General features: G+C 51.4%; 1 protein-coding gene across 2 annotated transcripts in view; it reads right to left on the reverse strand.

The window, feature by feature from the left end:
- Window positions 1-688: 688 nt before the first annotated feature.
- The window catches only part of SYT6 (synaptotagmin 6), a 58497-nt gene continuing 43701 nt past the window's right edge, over window positions 689-15484 (reverse strand). Inside the window, exons 3-7 of one of the 2 annotated variants that reach the window (XR_005122904.2) lie at window positions 15347-15467; window positions 10859-11030; window positions 8525-8675; window positions 5067-5135; window positions 689-3447 (exon numbers count right to left, since the gene is read on the reverse strand). Coding sequence is in view for 1 of the 2 variants with exons in the window: in XM_054691226.1 (XP_054547201.1) it covers window positions 3376-3447; window positions 8525-8675; window positions 10859-11030; window positions 15347-15467 (516 nt within the window). In the remaining variant the exon portion in view is untranslated. The remainder of the gene's footprint in view (window positions 3448-5066; window positions 5136-8524; window positions 8676-10858; window positions 11031-15346; window positions 15468-15484) is intronic. The other variant, XM_054691226.1, reaches the window with a different exon arrangement.

Raw genomic sequence — 15484 nt, forward strand, 5'->3', positions numbered from 1 at the left:
GCACGCCCCAGCCCAACCACCAGAGATGTTTGCCCCGACAGCATCACCAGGCCTGCCTGCACTGGGTGGCTGGCAGGAGGGCAGAACCAGGGGCAGTGGCAACCTCAGCCAGCAGAGCACTTCTCTCAGGCATTCAGCTCCCCCGGTGGCCTCTCACTCTGGAGTGCCAGTAATTAGGTGCACAAGTGCAAGACAGCAGTGCCTTCCGCTCTGCTCTCTATGGGCTGCCGTCTAAATTAATTATAAAACTCAGGGGTGAGCAGAGAAGATATTCTATTAAGTTAGAACATCCTTTTACATTTGAGTCTGCAGTAGGGTTTTCTCATCACTCTGCCAGGTTGTGTTTTATGAGAGCAGGATTCCTCTTGGGAGAAAGCGTCACACACCCTAGGTACAAGGGAGAAGCTTCGGCATCAGGAGGGGCTGCTGGCCGAGCTGAACAGCAGAGGAGCAATTGAACAAAGCACAGGTAGATTCCAGTCTTAGGGGGTCTGCAGGCTTTCACTGGGTAGAATAAAAAACAAGCCCTTCTGCTACACCTCTGATTGAAAGGAAGTGGTTATATGAGATAAAGATTAAAAAATAAAAGCTGTGCAGGAGTGTGTGTGTGTGTGTGTGTGTGTGTGTGTATGTGCACGTGCGCACTGTTTAACCTCAGGAACACACAATGACAAGAGATATGGGCAAGAGACAGATTTAATTGAATAAAAACTCCAGGCTGTGACAGGGGCGGGAAGACACAGAGCAGTAATTAACAACATAATTTTTTAAATGACGATGCAATTAATTAACATCTTGAGTATGTGAGGGGTGGGGGAGAGGGAATCTTTCAGCCCAGAAACACTGCTAAATAAAGGACAAGGGAACTTTGCATTAAAAAAAGAAATCTATGTGCAAAATGCCCTGGTTTTTGCAACTTCACCAAAGCTCACAATAGCAACCCAAGCGGTTTCTCCCTAGCAGAAGACATTAAAAATGAGTCAACCTTGGATATCATTTTATGCTGAACTTCTAATTCCTTTTGTTCTCACGTGCGAAGGAGAGATGTCGGACTAGATATTGAAGTTGGCAGACATTCATGTTCCATTCCTGCTTCAGGTTGAGGACTTTCTCCCCAGAGGATGCCTGGGGTGGGGGTCCAGGAGCCGACAGAACCCTGGGTAAGCTGCTGCGCCTGGAGAAATGTACCCAGAGGACTAGAGTTGGCGTAGTAGCAGTTGGTTAGGGTGGTGTGGGGCTGACCATAATCTGCTCAGAAAATATTCTCCAAAACCGTCAGGGGCTCTCCTGCATGGGACAGCGGCTCGGAACCGAGGAACGGCGGGAACAACGGCTAGTTTATGGCGCAAGAGGAGCGAACTCCCTGCTCCAGAAGCATAGAGATGCACTTCCGACTACGGGTTTGAAGGTGAGGTGACCGCTGGCCATGGAGACTGAGCTCACTTTTGGAAAGACCCCTCACCCCTCACTTTCTGGCCCTGGAAATTCGTTACAGGACCCACAGCATCTGCTCAGTGATTGAGACCAACTCAAGTGGCTCAGTCTGGAGTTAAGAAACAGAAGGAGGTTTATGGCCTGCCAGGAGACTTGCCATGGCCTTGTGTTTGTCTTCCTCTCAAGAGCACATCCAGCTGTTAGGCTGTGCGTCTGCCTGACTAGGAAGGGTTATCACTCACAACACATCTGGCGAGAAAATCTTTATACCAATGACACCTTAGTACCTGGACTGGCCTATGGTTCAGTCCAGGGTGGAATTTGGTTTATCTACATTTCCTTTTCTAGGCCGAAAACATCTTTTGCAACGATAACCACATACCTTATGCCCAGTCTGGTCATTTTTAGAACTAGAAAACTCCCTAAAGTTTCATCAGCAGAAAAACCTGGTAACTCAGCTGAAAACGAGGGAGACTTATTGAGTTGCTGTCCCTAAAGCAGATGACATATATAAAGAGTAAGACACACGGCGTGTGGATAGCTTTTACGTTCTCGGCCTTCCATCAGCAAGAAGGCCTTCTTCAGCACATTCACCTCTTGCAAGTCCTACCCACAACTCTGGAAATCGACAAGGTGTCATCTCAAGTTGAAGTGGAAACTCCACGCATTTACCAGGGCAAGAAAAACTAAGATTGAGCAAATCAACCTAATTATAGGGGGTTGGTGGGGAGGTCACTATCAATTCAACATAAGTATAATATTACAATACAGAAAAGTTGAACATTTTTTTTTCCTAAACTGAATTTGGCTAAGGTAGAGTTCTAAAGGGAAAAAAAAAAACAAAAAACCTTCACTACCACTGAAACAAACAACACTGAAGTACTTAGTAATTTATAGAACTAAAGTTTAAGATGAATATTGTCCCAGTGTCCAGGGGGCTGTAATAGGCTTAAGCTGACTCAGCATCCATCAACAAAACACTCGCGTGGAAAGATGGACTCCAACCATCACTGGGGTTTCAAGACTCCCCATTCAGGAAAGCACATTTTATCTCAGTTTTGCTTTGATCTATTTAGGCTTTTTAAACAGCTGCTTGGTACTTCGTGGGATTATAAAGCTATGTATAATGCAGAAATCACTCTCCAACATATGTGCCTCCTTTCTTTACAGTGAAGATTATTTTTGAGAACAAAGACCCTATTTTCAAACAAATGTGGTCATTAGCTGTGGCACGCCAGAAAACATATGGCAAGTTTCCTTTCTGCAGAATTGTTCCTAAAGACAGTGACTGCGCTCCCTTGAGGGAGCTACATTTTCAATTAGTGAAGGATAATGAGGAAGGGGCTAGTGAGGAGCCCTCCATAGCCAGCTGAAGAGTCCAGACACCGCAGAGCCCCCCACCCACATCCATATGGGACCAGAAGTCCTCATCTTGACATAGGTCACATCAGCAAAGAGTTTCCAAAAATCACAATTCACCTTTAAAGTCTTAACTAATGTCTTTACGGTCTTCCGCTGGCTGACGTTGTTCCTGCCCACACAGAAAGCGCAGCCCTGCTTCCATGGTCCTTCTGGGTGGGGGAGCTTGGTGGAGACACAAAACGTCAGAAACTCAAACCACCTCCCCCCAGAGACGACTATTTTACATTGTGTTTTCTAGAACCGACCTCTGGGCTCTCCACGCTTCATCTTTTGTTCATCATTTCTTGACAGCAGATCCGTAGAAAGTGAAAACCACAAAAAACATCACCTTGGGAGACAGAAAAAAACGAAGACAGATCTGACCACGTGACAGGTGTCTTGGCCTTGACCTACATGGAGCGGTGAGGACTCACTCGGGGAGACCGCCCTGGCTGCCGCTCCGCTCAGCGCTGTGTAGACGGTTGAACGAGTGCAAAATGAACGCTGCTGAGTCCCGTTGGTGTCGCTCGGCCGTGCAGCTCATGGTGTCGGAGGTGGTTTCGGACATGGGCCCGAGCTCTCGCTGTCGAAGCTGGCGGCTCGGCCCTGCCACTGCGGAGAGGAGAGAAAGTGGTTATCGTGGGCTGGGGGGGCTGTTCCAACTTCCGAAACTTATCAGCCCATGCACTGAAGTCACTTTTCCCAGCTTCTTCAAGCCTTCATGATTTTTGCGGTTGGCCATGCAAAAACATAAGGAAAACAGCTTTAGAGCTTCTAGCTTGGGATACCTGACTAAAAAAATAAACAAAAAACAAAAAACAAAAACAACCTACTGCAGAGATAATTAAAGCTTTCCTCACTGTGCAGCGTGTACATGGGTGTGTGTGCATGTGTGTGCGTGCATGTGCGCGCGTGTGTGTGTGATTTAATGAAGTGCACTGAGTGTACCCTCTCTGAGTGCTTCAGCCATTTTTCACATGGAAATCAGATTATGTTAGCAGCGAAAGAGGCAGTCTGCAGAGTCTGCCAAGAACCCACGATCATGAATTATTAGCAATTTGTCTGGGAGCCGTTCGAACAGCTAAAACGCTGCTATTGCTTTAGCAGTGAGCGCTCTTCTTCGGTCCTAGAGCTCCCGAGGGTTTTCACACCACCTGGTGAGAACTGGAAGGTCAGCAGGTAGCAGCCCAACCCCCTTTCTTCTCCACCTTGCTTCTCCTCAGCTCTCCACTCTCACAGGTTGCCTCCTCTCAGGCCAGCCCTCACCCCTGGGTGGAAGCGGTGGTGGGACGAGGTCTGATGGGGTGAAGGAGAGGCCGAGGATGGTGGCTCTTGGCTTGAGCCTTTCAACCCTCCTTTAGATGGAAGAACCAGTCGGAGCTGGACAAGGATCTGACCCTGTGGCTATTCTTGACCTGTCTGGGCTGTGTGATTTCCCAGTGAGTCGGTGGTCACTGCTTGCTCCTTTTGTGAGCTGAGGAGAACCAACCCTCTCCTAGGAGCCTCAGGCCCAAGGCTCCGAGAGAGAGGCCAAGCTGCTGGCCGTTCTGAGCCTGGCATGGAGCTCTTCTCAGGAGCTCCAGGGGTCTCCAGTGTGCAGTGGGGCAGGGAGGGGAGGGGGGCCAGTAGGAGTTGCAGCTGAGTTTGTGCCTACATGGTGGTGGGGTGAGGAAGGACCCTGGTCCCCCTCAGCAAAGCCATCTCTAGACAAGGCTGACCTGCCTCAGGAATAGACCATTTGTCACCCAACACCTCCTATGGGGTGGGGGGACACACCCACTGGTGGAAGGAGACCCAGGCCTGCTGAGCTACCTGCACACTCCCAGCTCTAGAGGAAGCCCCTGTCATCCTCCCCCTGGCTTTGTTCTCCACAGCCCCTTGGTGTCGTCCTCCACAGGCTGCCTGAGGGCCTCTGTGAAAGCAAGAGCTGGACAATCAGGGCAGACCACTGTCACACGACCCCGGGCTGAGCCATCTCTGCATGCTAGACCTGGGGGTGGGGGGATCACCCCGCCGAGCTCTCCTGCTCTTGCAGGCAAAGAAACAGACAGAGCAGGCAAAAGGCCCCGCTAGCCGGGGCAGAGACAGGGTCCAGAGCTGGGCCTCCTGGATGCAACTCAGAGCCCTTCCACTCACCCTGCTGCTGTCACAGCATCTGCCACACTGCGGGGAAGGACACAAAAAGATGTAAGAAGAAGCCTAACCTCTTTGGGTCCACACCAGGTACTTACTCCTAACTCCGGGTGGCAGTCTCTCTGCTGGCAGCATCCACGTGAATGAAATCACAACCGAGGGTTTCCCTGGTGAAATATTTTAGATAAATAAGTGCCTGGTCATCAAGCCCACGCTGAACTTCTGACTCCAGTGTTTCTTAACCAGAAGGTGACACAGTGATTACGAGTACTTTCATTGAACAGACCTTCCTTGGAGAGGTCCTGCTTCTCCTGTTACAGCTTGGATGTTGGGGAGAGTCACACTGTGTGACGGGCTCCTTGCTGGGGTAAGTGTGCCATCGCTCTATGATGGCAAGGTCACGCCAGAAGAGAAATGCAGTGGCTACACATGGTACCTCTTTTGCTCTAATAGCCCAAAAAGGAAGTCACATGGAGCATCATTGTTTACCCAGACAAATGAAGAAGACACACTCGCTCCCCAGCGAGCCCTGACTTCTCCGATGCAGATAAACACAGGGGGGACTGGGGCTCGCGGACAATGAGGTGAATGGCTCCGGCCGCCTAGGAAGCCCAAAACAGCAAGAACCGGCCCCCTGCGCACAGGAAGAGAATTGTTCCGAGGTGGCTGTGCTCCAGTCAGAACTTCCATTGTCCTGCTATGGGCACATTCCAGCAGAGCGCTACAGTCTCTGGCAGGTGATCTGAACTTGGCCCTTCATAACAGAACGGCTGGAGAAGGTCACTGGCCAACCTGTGCTGTGTGTGTAACAGAGAGGATACGCAGCACCAGGCAGGGCTGCCCTGGGGGGGCAGGGGTCGTGGGGTGCCGCTGGGGAGGGATACTTGCTATGGCTCCATCAATTTTTTTATTCATGAAAAAAACCCAGCAAGAAAAAAACCTTATCTGTTCATTGGTTCCTCTCGACATTATTTTAAACCCCCAAACAAGCAAGCAGTGAAGGTGCCCTCTGTCCTCATTAATAAAATGGCAGTGATCACAGCACTTGAACCTCTCAGAAAGGCGCCAGATAGACACAGCGCTTTACAGATCTGGTGGCGTTTGTCTCCCACGAGCTGGAGTACACAGTTTCTTGACGTATTGAACAAATGGGAGAAACAAGTTCCAGGAGCAAGTCTCTTGCTCAGTGTCCAGAACAGGACTGAAAAGAAGTCAGGATGTGAGCCGTAAAGAAAGTGGAGATGATAAACGTGCATGTACAAAGCACCCCAGGAATGCCAAGGGTGTTTATTTAATAGCAGCCCGGTGCATTTTTAGATGCATTTTAATAAAGATACTCAAACTGTGATGTTTAAAAAGGTATACAAATTGGTATTGATGAAATCCTGAGTTGCTGAGGCAAGTGTCACGTTCAGCTCCTCATGGAGAAATGATCAGCTGAGCAGAGAAAGGTAGGACAAGGGCCCGGGGTGGGGTGAGGGTGGTCAGGGAGGACAGGCAGCCTCACAGCTCAGCTGCCAGGTCAAGAAAAAGTAAACCCAAAGGATATGAATCAATTTATTCTCTTTTCGTTTTCCATATACTGTTACTTTCCCTTTACTGTCTCATCAAATATTCATTTTCAAGGGCTTGATTCTACTCTATCTTCTTTCTTTTGTAGTCCAGACTAGGGAGTGGGACTTCTCAAAGAAACAAGACTTAGAATCAATTATTTGGCTTCATGAGGCTGTGTTCATCATGGAGAGCAACTCTGGGCCCAGCCCCAGCACTTCCGTGGCACCCCACACCCCAACCCTAGCCGCTGCTCGTTCTCTATGCCCAGTTTGCAAGCACAGGCCCAGCCTGGTACCAGTGATGGGTTCTTACAGGTTCAAGATTACAGAGCAATGCAAGAGGGGGCTCGCCTGCCCGGATGTCTTTTAGAGTCAGTGCTTTGTGGAAAGGCAGAGGTAGGAAGGGCCTATGACTCCATTTCCTGCTTGGGCAGTGCTTGCCAGGGGTCCCGCAGGCCATCGAGGCCTATTAGTTCCCATCCCATGCCCCGTCCTTAAATCATCCCAAGAATTTTAGTGTACTGATTTTATTCTTAACATCTCCAGAGATTTTAAAAAGCAGGAAGAATTTGGGGCCCTCCCTGGCCTGAGTCAACCCTGCACTGGGTGAGGTGCAGGGAGCTCCAGATAGCCTCAGACTCCCCCCAGTAGCGGCCTCCCAGGTAGCTGGGGCTGGTGGTGGGACCCCACCCACTCTCTGCGGACAGGGCCTCTGGGAACCAGGGGCCTCGGTGGGGAGGAGCACCTGAGCGCAGAGGCAGTAAAATCCCACAGTGGTGGGAAAATCACAAGATAGGAACAAGAGGTCTCTGGCGGCCAGGAGCTTGGTGTCTGCTCACTCCTCTCTGCTGGCCTCAAAGGCACAGGCTACCTGGGAGTAAATCAATTATTCTGGCTTCCTGGAGGCATCTGTCTCCTAAGGGATCCCCTGCATCCAGTCCCCTCAGCCCTGTTCTCCTGAGATCTCTCTCCCGGTGGAAGTGGGTGGAGGTGGTTTGTCCACCGTGAGAAGGAGCGGGGGTCCGGCAGGCCGTCTAGATTGCTGCCCCACGTTTTCTGGATGGCAGGGCATAGGGAGGAGATGTTTGTTTTAAAGGCATCTCTGCTTTTAAGTTTGGGGACTCTGTGGTGGAAGGGATCAAGTTTTATTTTTTTACTAGTACATTTTCCAATTTTATACAGACTTCCTAAGCTTGACCCCTATTAGGATGAGTGAATCACCTCACTTTCTAGGAGAAGTGTTGGGTTATGAAATATTCAACATGAAGTTTGAAGTTTGCCTGGTCAACATCCCAGCTCCTTTGAGAAAAAGTGGGCCTGGGACTACCCATGTGGTCAATGGCAGGCTCTGCAGTTGGAGGGGGCCGAGGGCGTGGGGCGGGCCGGAAGGGACGGGACGTTTTCTTTGCAGTTCTGAGAGAAATGACTGACTTGGGATGATACAGGAAGTGACAGGGGCCGAGACTGGGGCCCCAGCCTCCGGACTCCCAGGCCTTCACTCCTCCGGGAGCACCTGCCAGAAAGCGTGACACCTTCTCCAACAAAGGTGGGGACCAGCATTCTCGGGGGAGGCCTTGTTCCGAGATCGCCACGCAGGCAGTGAGCACTTTCCCGGAACTGCTGGCTGTGCACTCAGGGAACTGACTGCTTAACAGGGGCAGAATTTGCTGCCAACGTCTTATCTCACCCCTGTGGGGCTGTCTCCTAAAGGACTGACTTGGCCCAGGGGCTTTGTGAAAGCCTTCCGGGCCTGGCACTGTGGAGCTGCTGGGAAGGCTTCCTCCAAGCTTTTGTTTTCCATTTAGGACTTGGTGTTGCTTTCAGAGGCTTTTTGTCAGCTAGCTGCCTGCCATCCTTCTCCAGACCTCCACACTGTGGGAGAAGCCCCCAGGCGCCACCTCAGAAGGACCCGCCAAAGCTGGGGGCTTGCAGCCGCCAACTGCCATTCTCCAGCCCACGCCGCCATGCAGCACACATGCCAAGGCAAGCACGACCTCACCCACCTCTTTGAAGGATTTCTTTACCTCCACCAAGGAGTGCCAGTGTGCGATGGGCTTCCGTGGGTATGCCAGCATCTCGTTCCAGTGGTCCCTGCCCAGGCCTTCGGCGTTGATCCCCACACGACACACTCCTATGATCTCATTGTGGCCCACTCTGCGGGAGACACGAGGCCCCGGCACTGGCACCAGCACACCCTCAGAGAGGGCACTCAGGGCCTCGTCACTGGCACCAGCACACCCTCAGAGAGGGCGCTCAGGGGTCCCAGACTCTGCGGCAGGTCTGAGAGTGCTAAACTCTGGAAAGAGATGCCTGGCAGGTCCTCGGGTTGCCAGAGGCAGTGAAGCTTCGCCCAGCCTTCTTGGGTGAGTGTTGGACACAGACAGAGGAGCAAAGGCTTATAAACTTGTTTCGAATTTGAGGAAATGGTGGGCAGATGGCCTGACTTTAGGAAGGGAGAGAGTTTAAGTGTGTTTCCTTCCGTGACTCAGCGAGCATCACATCCCAGCTTGAGATGTGAGCATTTGGAAATAAATCACCCTGTTATGAGTACCATTCCTCCCTGCGCCCAGTGGCTGGGATGTGATTTATCCACTCAGTAAGAACATCAGTCATCACTCAAATATGTTCACCGAGCACCTACTACTGCCGAGAGATGTGTTAGAAATCCTGGACTGAGGCTTTACTGCATGGTTTCTTTCTCCTCCAGCTCAAGGGACAACTGGAGAAAAGAACTTCCACTGACTGGAGAAGTTGGAAGGTGCTTTTGGGCCTGGATTGGAAGAGCAGGGTTTGGATAATTAGAAGACAAGAAAGGAAGTAGAGGGCCTCCCCGGTGGCGCAGCGGTTGAGCGGTGGGCTGTGAAGCTGCCTGCAGCCTCTGCAGCGTCGGTTCGATCCCCGGCTGCCAGCGAGGGTCCCACATGGCGCGACAGACCCCTCCTGCCGCGTCCACTGCTCCCCTCAGCAGTGTATTTCGCCGGTCTGCCTCTTCTGCTCCCCGCTCTGGCTCTGGTGAATTCCCTCACCCTCCCGCACTTCTGACTGTACCCAGTGCTTGTATAAATAAATGAATAAAATCTTTAAGAAAAAGGATACATTTTTAAAAAAGAAAGACAGAAAGAAAGTAGAAATGAAGTCAGATGGATATGCTGGGTCCCGATTACGGAATATCTTGAGCATCTGGGGGAGAGCCTAGTGTAGGGTAAGTGAAAAAGCATCAGGCTTTTCTGCCCTCCCGCCATCAGGATAGAGGATGGATCCTTGCGGCCTGAATGCATGCCTGATGGCGGGCACCTGGAGTAGGGTGTGGGCATAGGTAGATGGGATTCACCTGGGCTAAGGCTGTGCTTATAAGGGCAGCGTCATGGGGATGCTGGAAGAGCAGAATGAACGGAAGAGCAGAGAGCAGAGAGAACGAGAGTGAAAGAGAGACCAAAAGAGGCCTGCCAGCCTCCCGGCCCCCCGGCACCCCTGCCTGCTGTGTACCCAGTAAAATCCCAATAAAAGCCTGAAAAGCCACTGACAGCTCCAGGACACCTCCTTTACTCCGTCTGCTCGGGTCATAGAGATCCTGCCCTGTGGCCTTCCTGCTACTACACCTGGACAATAGAAGCTGCGGATGGTTCTAGAGAGCAAGTCCAGGCCTTTGGGAAAGTGTGTCTTTGGTGTATCAGCTGGACTGAGGCAGGGGGTGATGAAGACAAGAGCCAGCTAGGAGGCTGCACCCACCATAAGGGAGAGTGGCAGCAGCAGCAGAAGTGGAGAGAACAGGGAAGGATTTTAAAGGACAGGTGGTGGGGCCTCCCAAGGGGTTAAGCACAGTGCTATGAAGGTATCCGCAGCCTCTGTAGCACAAGTTCGATGCCTGGCTGGCCAGGGAGCCACCCACATGGCCCAGCAGACCTCTCCTGTCTCACCCGCTGCTCCCCTCAGCAGTGAATTTCAGTCAGTCTGTCTGTTCTGCTCCCCACTCTGTCGCTGGTGAATCCTCTCACCCCCGCACCTCTGGCCTGTACCCCAGTTCTTGCATGCATAAATAAATCTTTAAAAAAATAAAGGACAGGTGGTGCCTTGGTGCCAAGCGGAGGAGCAGGAATAGGCAGGAGTGAACTCAGGGAAACTGACATCCCCTGATAGAGATGGGTCAGCTGGGAAGCAAAGCTTGACTCTTTGCCTGGGGGACACACACTCCCCCTCAAACCCCTGTATCCTTCTTAGGTGGAGGTAGAGTTGAGACTTCTGGACCCCTGAGCCCTGCACCACAAGGTCCCAGATCTAGAAGCTGCAAGGAGAGGGGGTGAGGGCAGGGAATGTGTCCCTCTGGGGCCCGGACGTACCGATCGTAATCCATGACCGAGATGAGCAGGCTGACTTGGTCCATGTTCTCCGGGGGGATGTCAAAGATGATGGCCTCGTTGTAGACCGGATTGAGCGTGTTCTTCTTTATGGTGGTTTTTTTCTTCTTCAGTCTTCGCCCGTCACAGAGCAGGGACACTTTGACATATGGATCTGCGCCAACGGGGGTGAGGGGAGGGAGCGGAGCTTGTTAAACAGATGTCCTCGCACATTATTTGCAGCGTGGGGATGGAAACCCTAGACCTGCTGCTGCTCATCAGATGGTATCGTGGGTTGTTCCAATAATTAAAACACCTTGTATTTATGTAGCACACCTGTCTCTGAGGACGCTCTGTGCTTAATAAACACAGAGTCTTTAGAGACCTCGGGATTCTTGGGAGAGCGCTTAATGGACTTCCACTAATAGGGAAGCTGGCCCCCCATCATTCAAGACACCTGCCCAAGGCTGGGCGGCTCACGGCCCGAAGCTCAGCTCCGCGAGGGCTGCCTCGCTCCAGAGGGCGGTGAAGCTGAACAAGACACTCTATTTCTTTCACCTACTTGGAGTCCTTTTGTCTGGGATTTGTCGGCACGATTAACCAAAGGATAAGGGGGTAAAAATAGAACTCCCTAATGCCCAAGGAGTGGCCATGTGTCAGAGCAATGAGCAGCGCCAATCACAATGGCTGTGTCCTCCCCACCTGACAATGTCCTCCCCACGAGCACGTCCATCCAGCACCCAAGGGGGAGCAGAGGCCCCTGGGGAGCCCTTTCCGGCACACTGCTGGGCGGCGGGGGAGGCGGAGGGGAGCGAGGCAGGGTCCGAAGATTCGGGGCAGCTGGTTGACATTTCGCTTCTCAGCGGGGTCTTGGATGCGCTCCACGCATGAGATGTCTGCGCTCAGCGACCAAGGGCCTCCCATCCTCGCTGCTTCTTTAGTGTCGGGAGCGGGTATTTCGTGGTCATCTTTCTACCCTGGAATTTTCTACTCACCCACGGGAGGTGACACCTATTGTGTCTCCTCCTCGCACAGGTGTCTTGGTCACATCTTAATTGTTATTTATGCCGCACAGTTCGAGAAACAGGAGGGCCACTCATGGCTAATAACAGCTTGGGAGACAGGGGTGTGCGGAGACACCTTCTTGGCCAGAAGCCAGGGCTCGTGTGGCTCTGCCAGGAGGCGCCGGCCCAAGCAGCCACTCCCACTCTCTGGCTCAGGCGTGGGCTCCCAAGCACCCCTAGGCCGTCACGCTCCCTGGGCATCGTTGGGGTGCAGGCGAGGCATAGGGCTTTGGGGAAGTTAGATCTGTGACACCTGACCAGAAACTCCATGCCTGGTAGGTGTTTTGTGGAGACCTAAAAGAGCCATTACTAACCATGTGACAATGGTGGCGACACCTTACCGAGGGGACACTCGGGTTTACAGGGGAGGCATGGAGGCAGGGGGTGCTTCATCAACCCGCTGTCTCTGGCTGTCTACTTCAATGGACCCTCTCTCAGGGGAATTTTCTCAGGAGGGAGTTCTGAGCACAGCCCTAGGCCGGCTTCCTGCAGCTCCAGCCCCTGCACATGTGCCTAGAGCAGTGCCCAGCTCTGCGCAGAGAGGGGGCAGAGCCAGCTCCAAGGCTCATCATTTAGGTGGCAACTTCTGAACTCCTTCAGGGTAGACTTTGCCCTGGAAAGAGTCCCCAGGCTTGCGGCTGCTCAAGGACTGCCTTGTCCCCTGCCATCCCTGCTTCCATCCATGCTCACAGCAGACCAAATTTCTACGTCACTGGGTTTGGGAAACTATAGCAGAGCCACCTGCCTCCTCAACTACCAGGCCTCATTACTGACTGAGGGATTCTCAGCTTCCTTCCCCAACTGTTTGCCCCTATGAGGCATATCCAGCCTTTAAAGCTCAGTAATATGTTCCTCACCAGAACCAATGAGCTCACCAGCGTCCCAGAGGCTAAGCAAATAGGTGACTGTTTTCTAGGGTTCCCCAGGCAGAAGTTTGTGGCTTCCAGTGGAAAGCTGGTTCCAGATGACCTTTGCTCTCTAACAGCCTCTTCTCAGAAGGGAGACCAAGACCAGCAATGTCTTTCAGCCTGACGGTCATAACCCAGCACGGAGTATGTGCCAGGCACAGTGCATACGTCACATCATTTAAACTGCACATATTTATCACCCTCCTCATTTTATAGATTAGGGAAACTGAGGTTCAGAGGGTTTAAGAAACTCACCTGAGATTTGAGCTCAGGTCTATCTGGCTCCAAAGTTCACATTTGTAACCACACTGGAAGCAGTACAGGCCAGCTACAGAGATAAGGGGGTTGCTCTCTCCCCACAAATTTGTGGCTTACTGTCCTTATTTTGTATGATTTATTTATTCTTTTGTATTATTTTTATTGTCCTGGCACCAATAGATAAGCTTAGAGAATTGATTTACCAGAAGTTTAGACTGAGTTGCCTGGGAAGATATTGGTATTAGTTCGAGGTCCTATGAGTCAAGAACAGGCCATTCATAAACTCCATTCACTTTCTAGTCTATTCGAACATCAAAACAGTCTGAGCTGAAGACAACCTCAAGGTCAATCTCAAAAATGTAGGTTGACAGGCCCCTGGCACGTTTGTCCTCACTGTGTCACCCTGCCAAGTTTCCTCATCCCAGCAGTGTATGCGTTCCTCCATCCATACCCCATCCGTTCATGCGCCATTTACACATACTGATTCACTGTTTATTGCGTCCCAAGCACTGGTGCAGACACTTGCTTATATGAGTAAACAAAGGAGACAGAAACCCCCAATGAAAAGGGCTCCCTGAATATTCAGAATCAAGCTGAGATTTAATACCAGATTCCAAGCCCAGGCAGAAAACAGAGGCAATTGCAAGAGGGAGGTTAGAACTTAGCAAAAGCAAAATCCCTCACCCCCAAACCTCTGATGTGGAGCTGCCCTGATGGTCCCCCCACCCCCCACCATGGCATCCCCATAAGCCTCTCTCCGGCATGTCAATTTAATTATAAAGGAGAAGAGAGTGTGGGGACTTGGGCAGCCAAATCCTATTTCCCTCAGCATCCTGGAGAGTCCTCAGTGAATTTCTGTCCCTAGCACACACTTATTTTGATATTAAAATTAAATCTATATTGGCTGTATTTTTGAAGGAAGCTGACTTTGCTGCGGCCAAGAAGCTTTGCACACTCGAAAGGGGTTTTTTAAGCTCTTCACCACATCCAGAAGATTCCACAGAAGGAGACATATGAAGGTGGGTGCTATGGGAGGACTTTTGGCCTGGAAATTGTGAGCTGCAGAGACCGTGGGGGCCAGGAGCAGAGATAAAGCTGCAGCAAATCAACATCTCCACACAAATTTCCCCTGAAACCTCATTTCTCCATCTGCGTCAGGTTACCCCCCGGGGCCCAGATGTTTTCGACTTCATGGTCACCTCTTTATGGTGACTGTGATTATACTTCGGAGTTTTCCAGGAAGTAAATAATGGATAAAGGAAAAATCTTCCATCTACTCCCATCCAAATTCAGAGGCACCTCCGGAGTAGTTGAGGCTGGTGATCTGAATCATCAGAAGTGCCTCCTGGGCGGGGTGGGGGTGGGGCGCCAGAGGAACAACAGGGCTGTGCCTACATTTGCTGCTCTGAGCACAGCCCAAACTGTCTGCGCCTCCTCTTTGGGAGGCTTCACCCCATTTCACTTCTCGGGCTAATTTGAGCCGACAGGGGGAAGGAGGCTCTAGGGACCTAAGCTCCTCCTCTGCTATTTCAAAACTCAGCTAACTTCTCCCACAATGACTTGCAGAATCGTGGCAAAGGATCGACCCTCTGACACCAGGTCCAGCCTGCAGGCTCGGCCACTGCTCCCAAGCCAGCATTTCCTTGGTGGCTAGAATAGGACTGGACTAGGACTTAATCTCTCCTCCTTGCACGTGCAACCCTGCAGGAACAGACTGAGGTTGGAGCCCTGGGGAAAAGCTCAAGGTCAAATGCACTTTGTTTTTGGTGACCTCGCTCCTTGGACTCAGTCTGCAGGGCTGCCGCAGGGCAGTGTGGTCCTACAACAGGTACACCCTCCAACTTGACTTAACTCCTGCAAGTTATATAAGCTAGACAGATTTTTTTTTTCCTTAATTTTTTCCTTCTGTTTATTCACATCTGTTTCTCTCCCTCCTCTAAGAGAAAGAATGATAGTAATAGCTAACACAGACAGAACACATATTACACGCCTGGCACAATTCTAAGCATTTATATGAATGAACTTCACTGGCCCTTAAAGCACCAACCCATGTAAGACTTTTTTTCAGATTTGAAACCAAAACATCTCACAGGAAGGAGGTGGCAGGAGTAGAATTCAAAGCCGGGCAATCTGCCTCCAGAAATGGTTTTCCTATTCTAAGAATACCAGCAATTCTGCCCCTTCTCTCCCAACATCTTTCCAAATCCCGATGTCTGGGCCACTGCACACCACGCAGGAGGGCGCGTGGGCAGGACAGGTACCTGAATAGCCTGTGATGTCCATGGCCTTGAGGTTCCGGCATTTGATGACGGTGAGCGTGAGCCTGCCTGCTGTGGGCAGGTAGCAGAGCGAGAACATGATCTCTCCCAAATCCACGCTTTCCTGCAAGAAGCAGACAA

Source organism: Talpa occidentalis, unplaced genomic scaffold, assembly GCF_014898055.3.
Source record: "Talpa occidentalis isolate TD23 unplaced genomic scaffold, MPIMG_talOcc4v2.1 talOcc4.9, whole genome shotgun sequence".
Taxonomy (NCBI): Eukaryota; Metazoa; Chordata; class Mammalia; order Eulipotyphla; family Talpidae; genus Talpa; species Talpa occidentalis.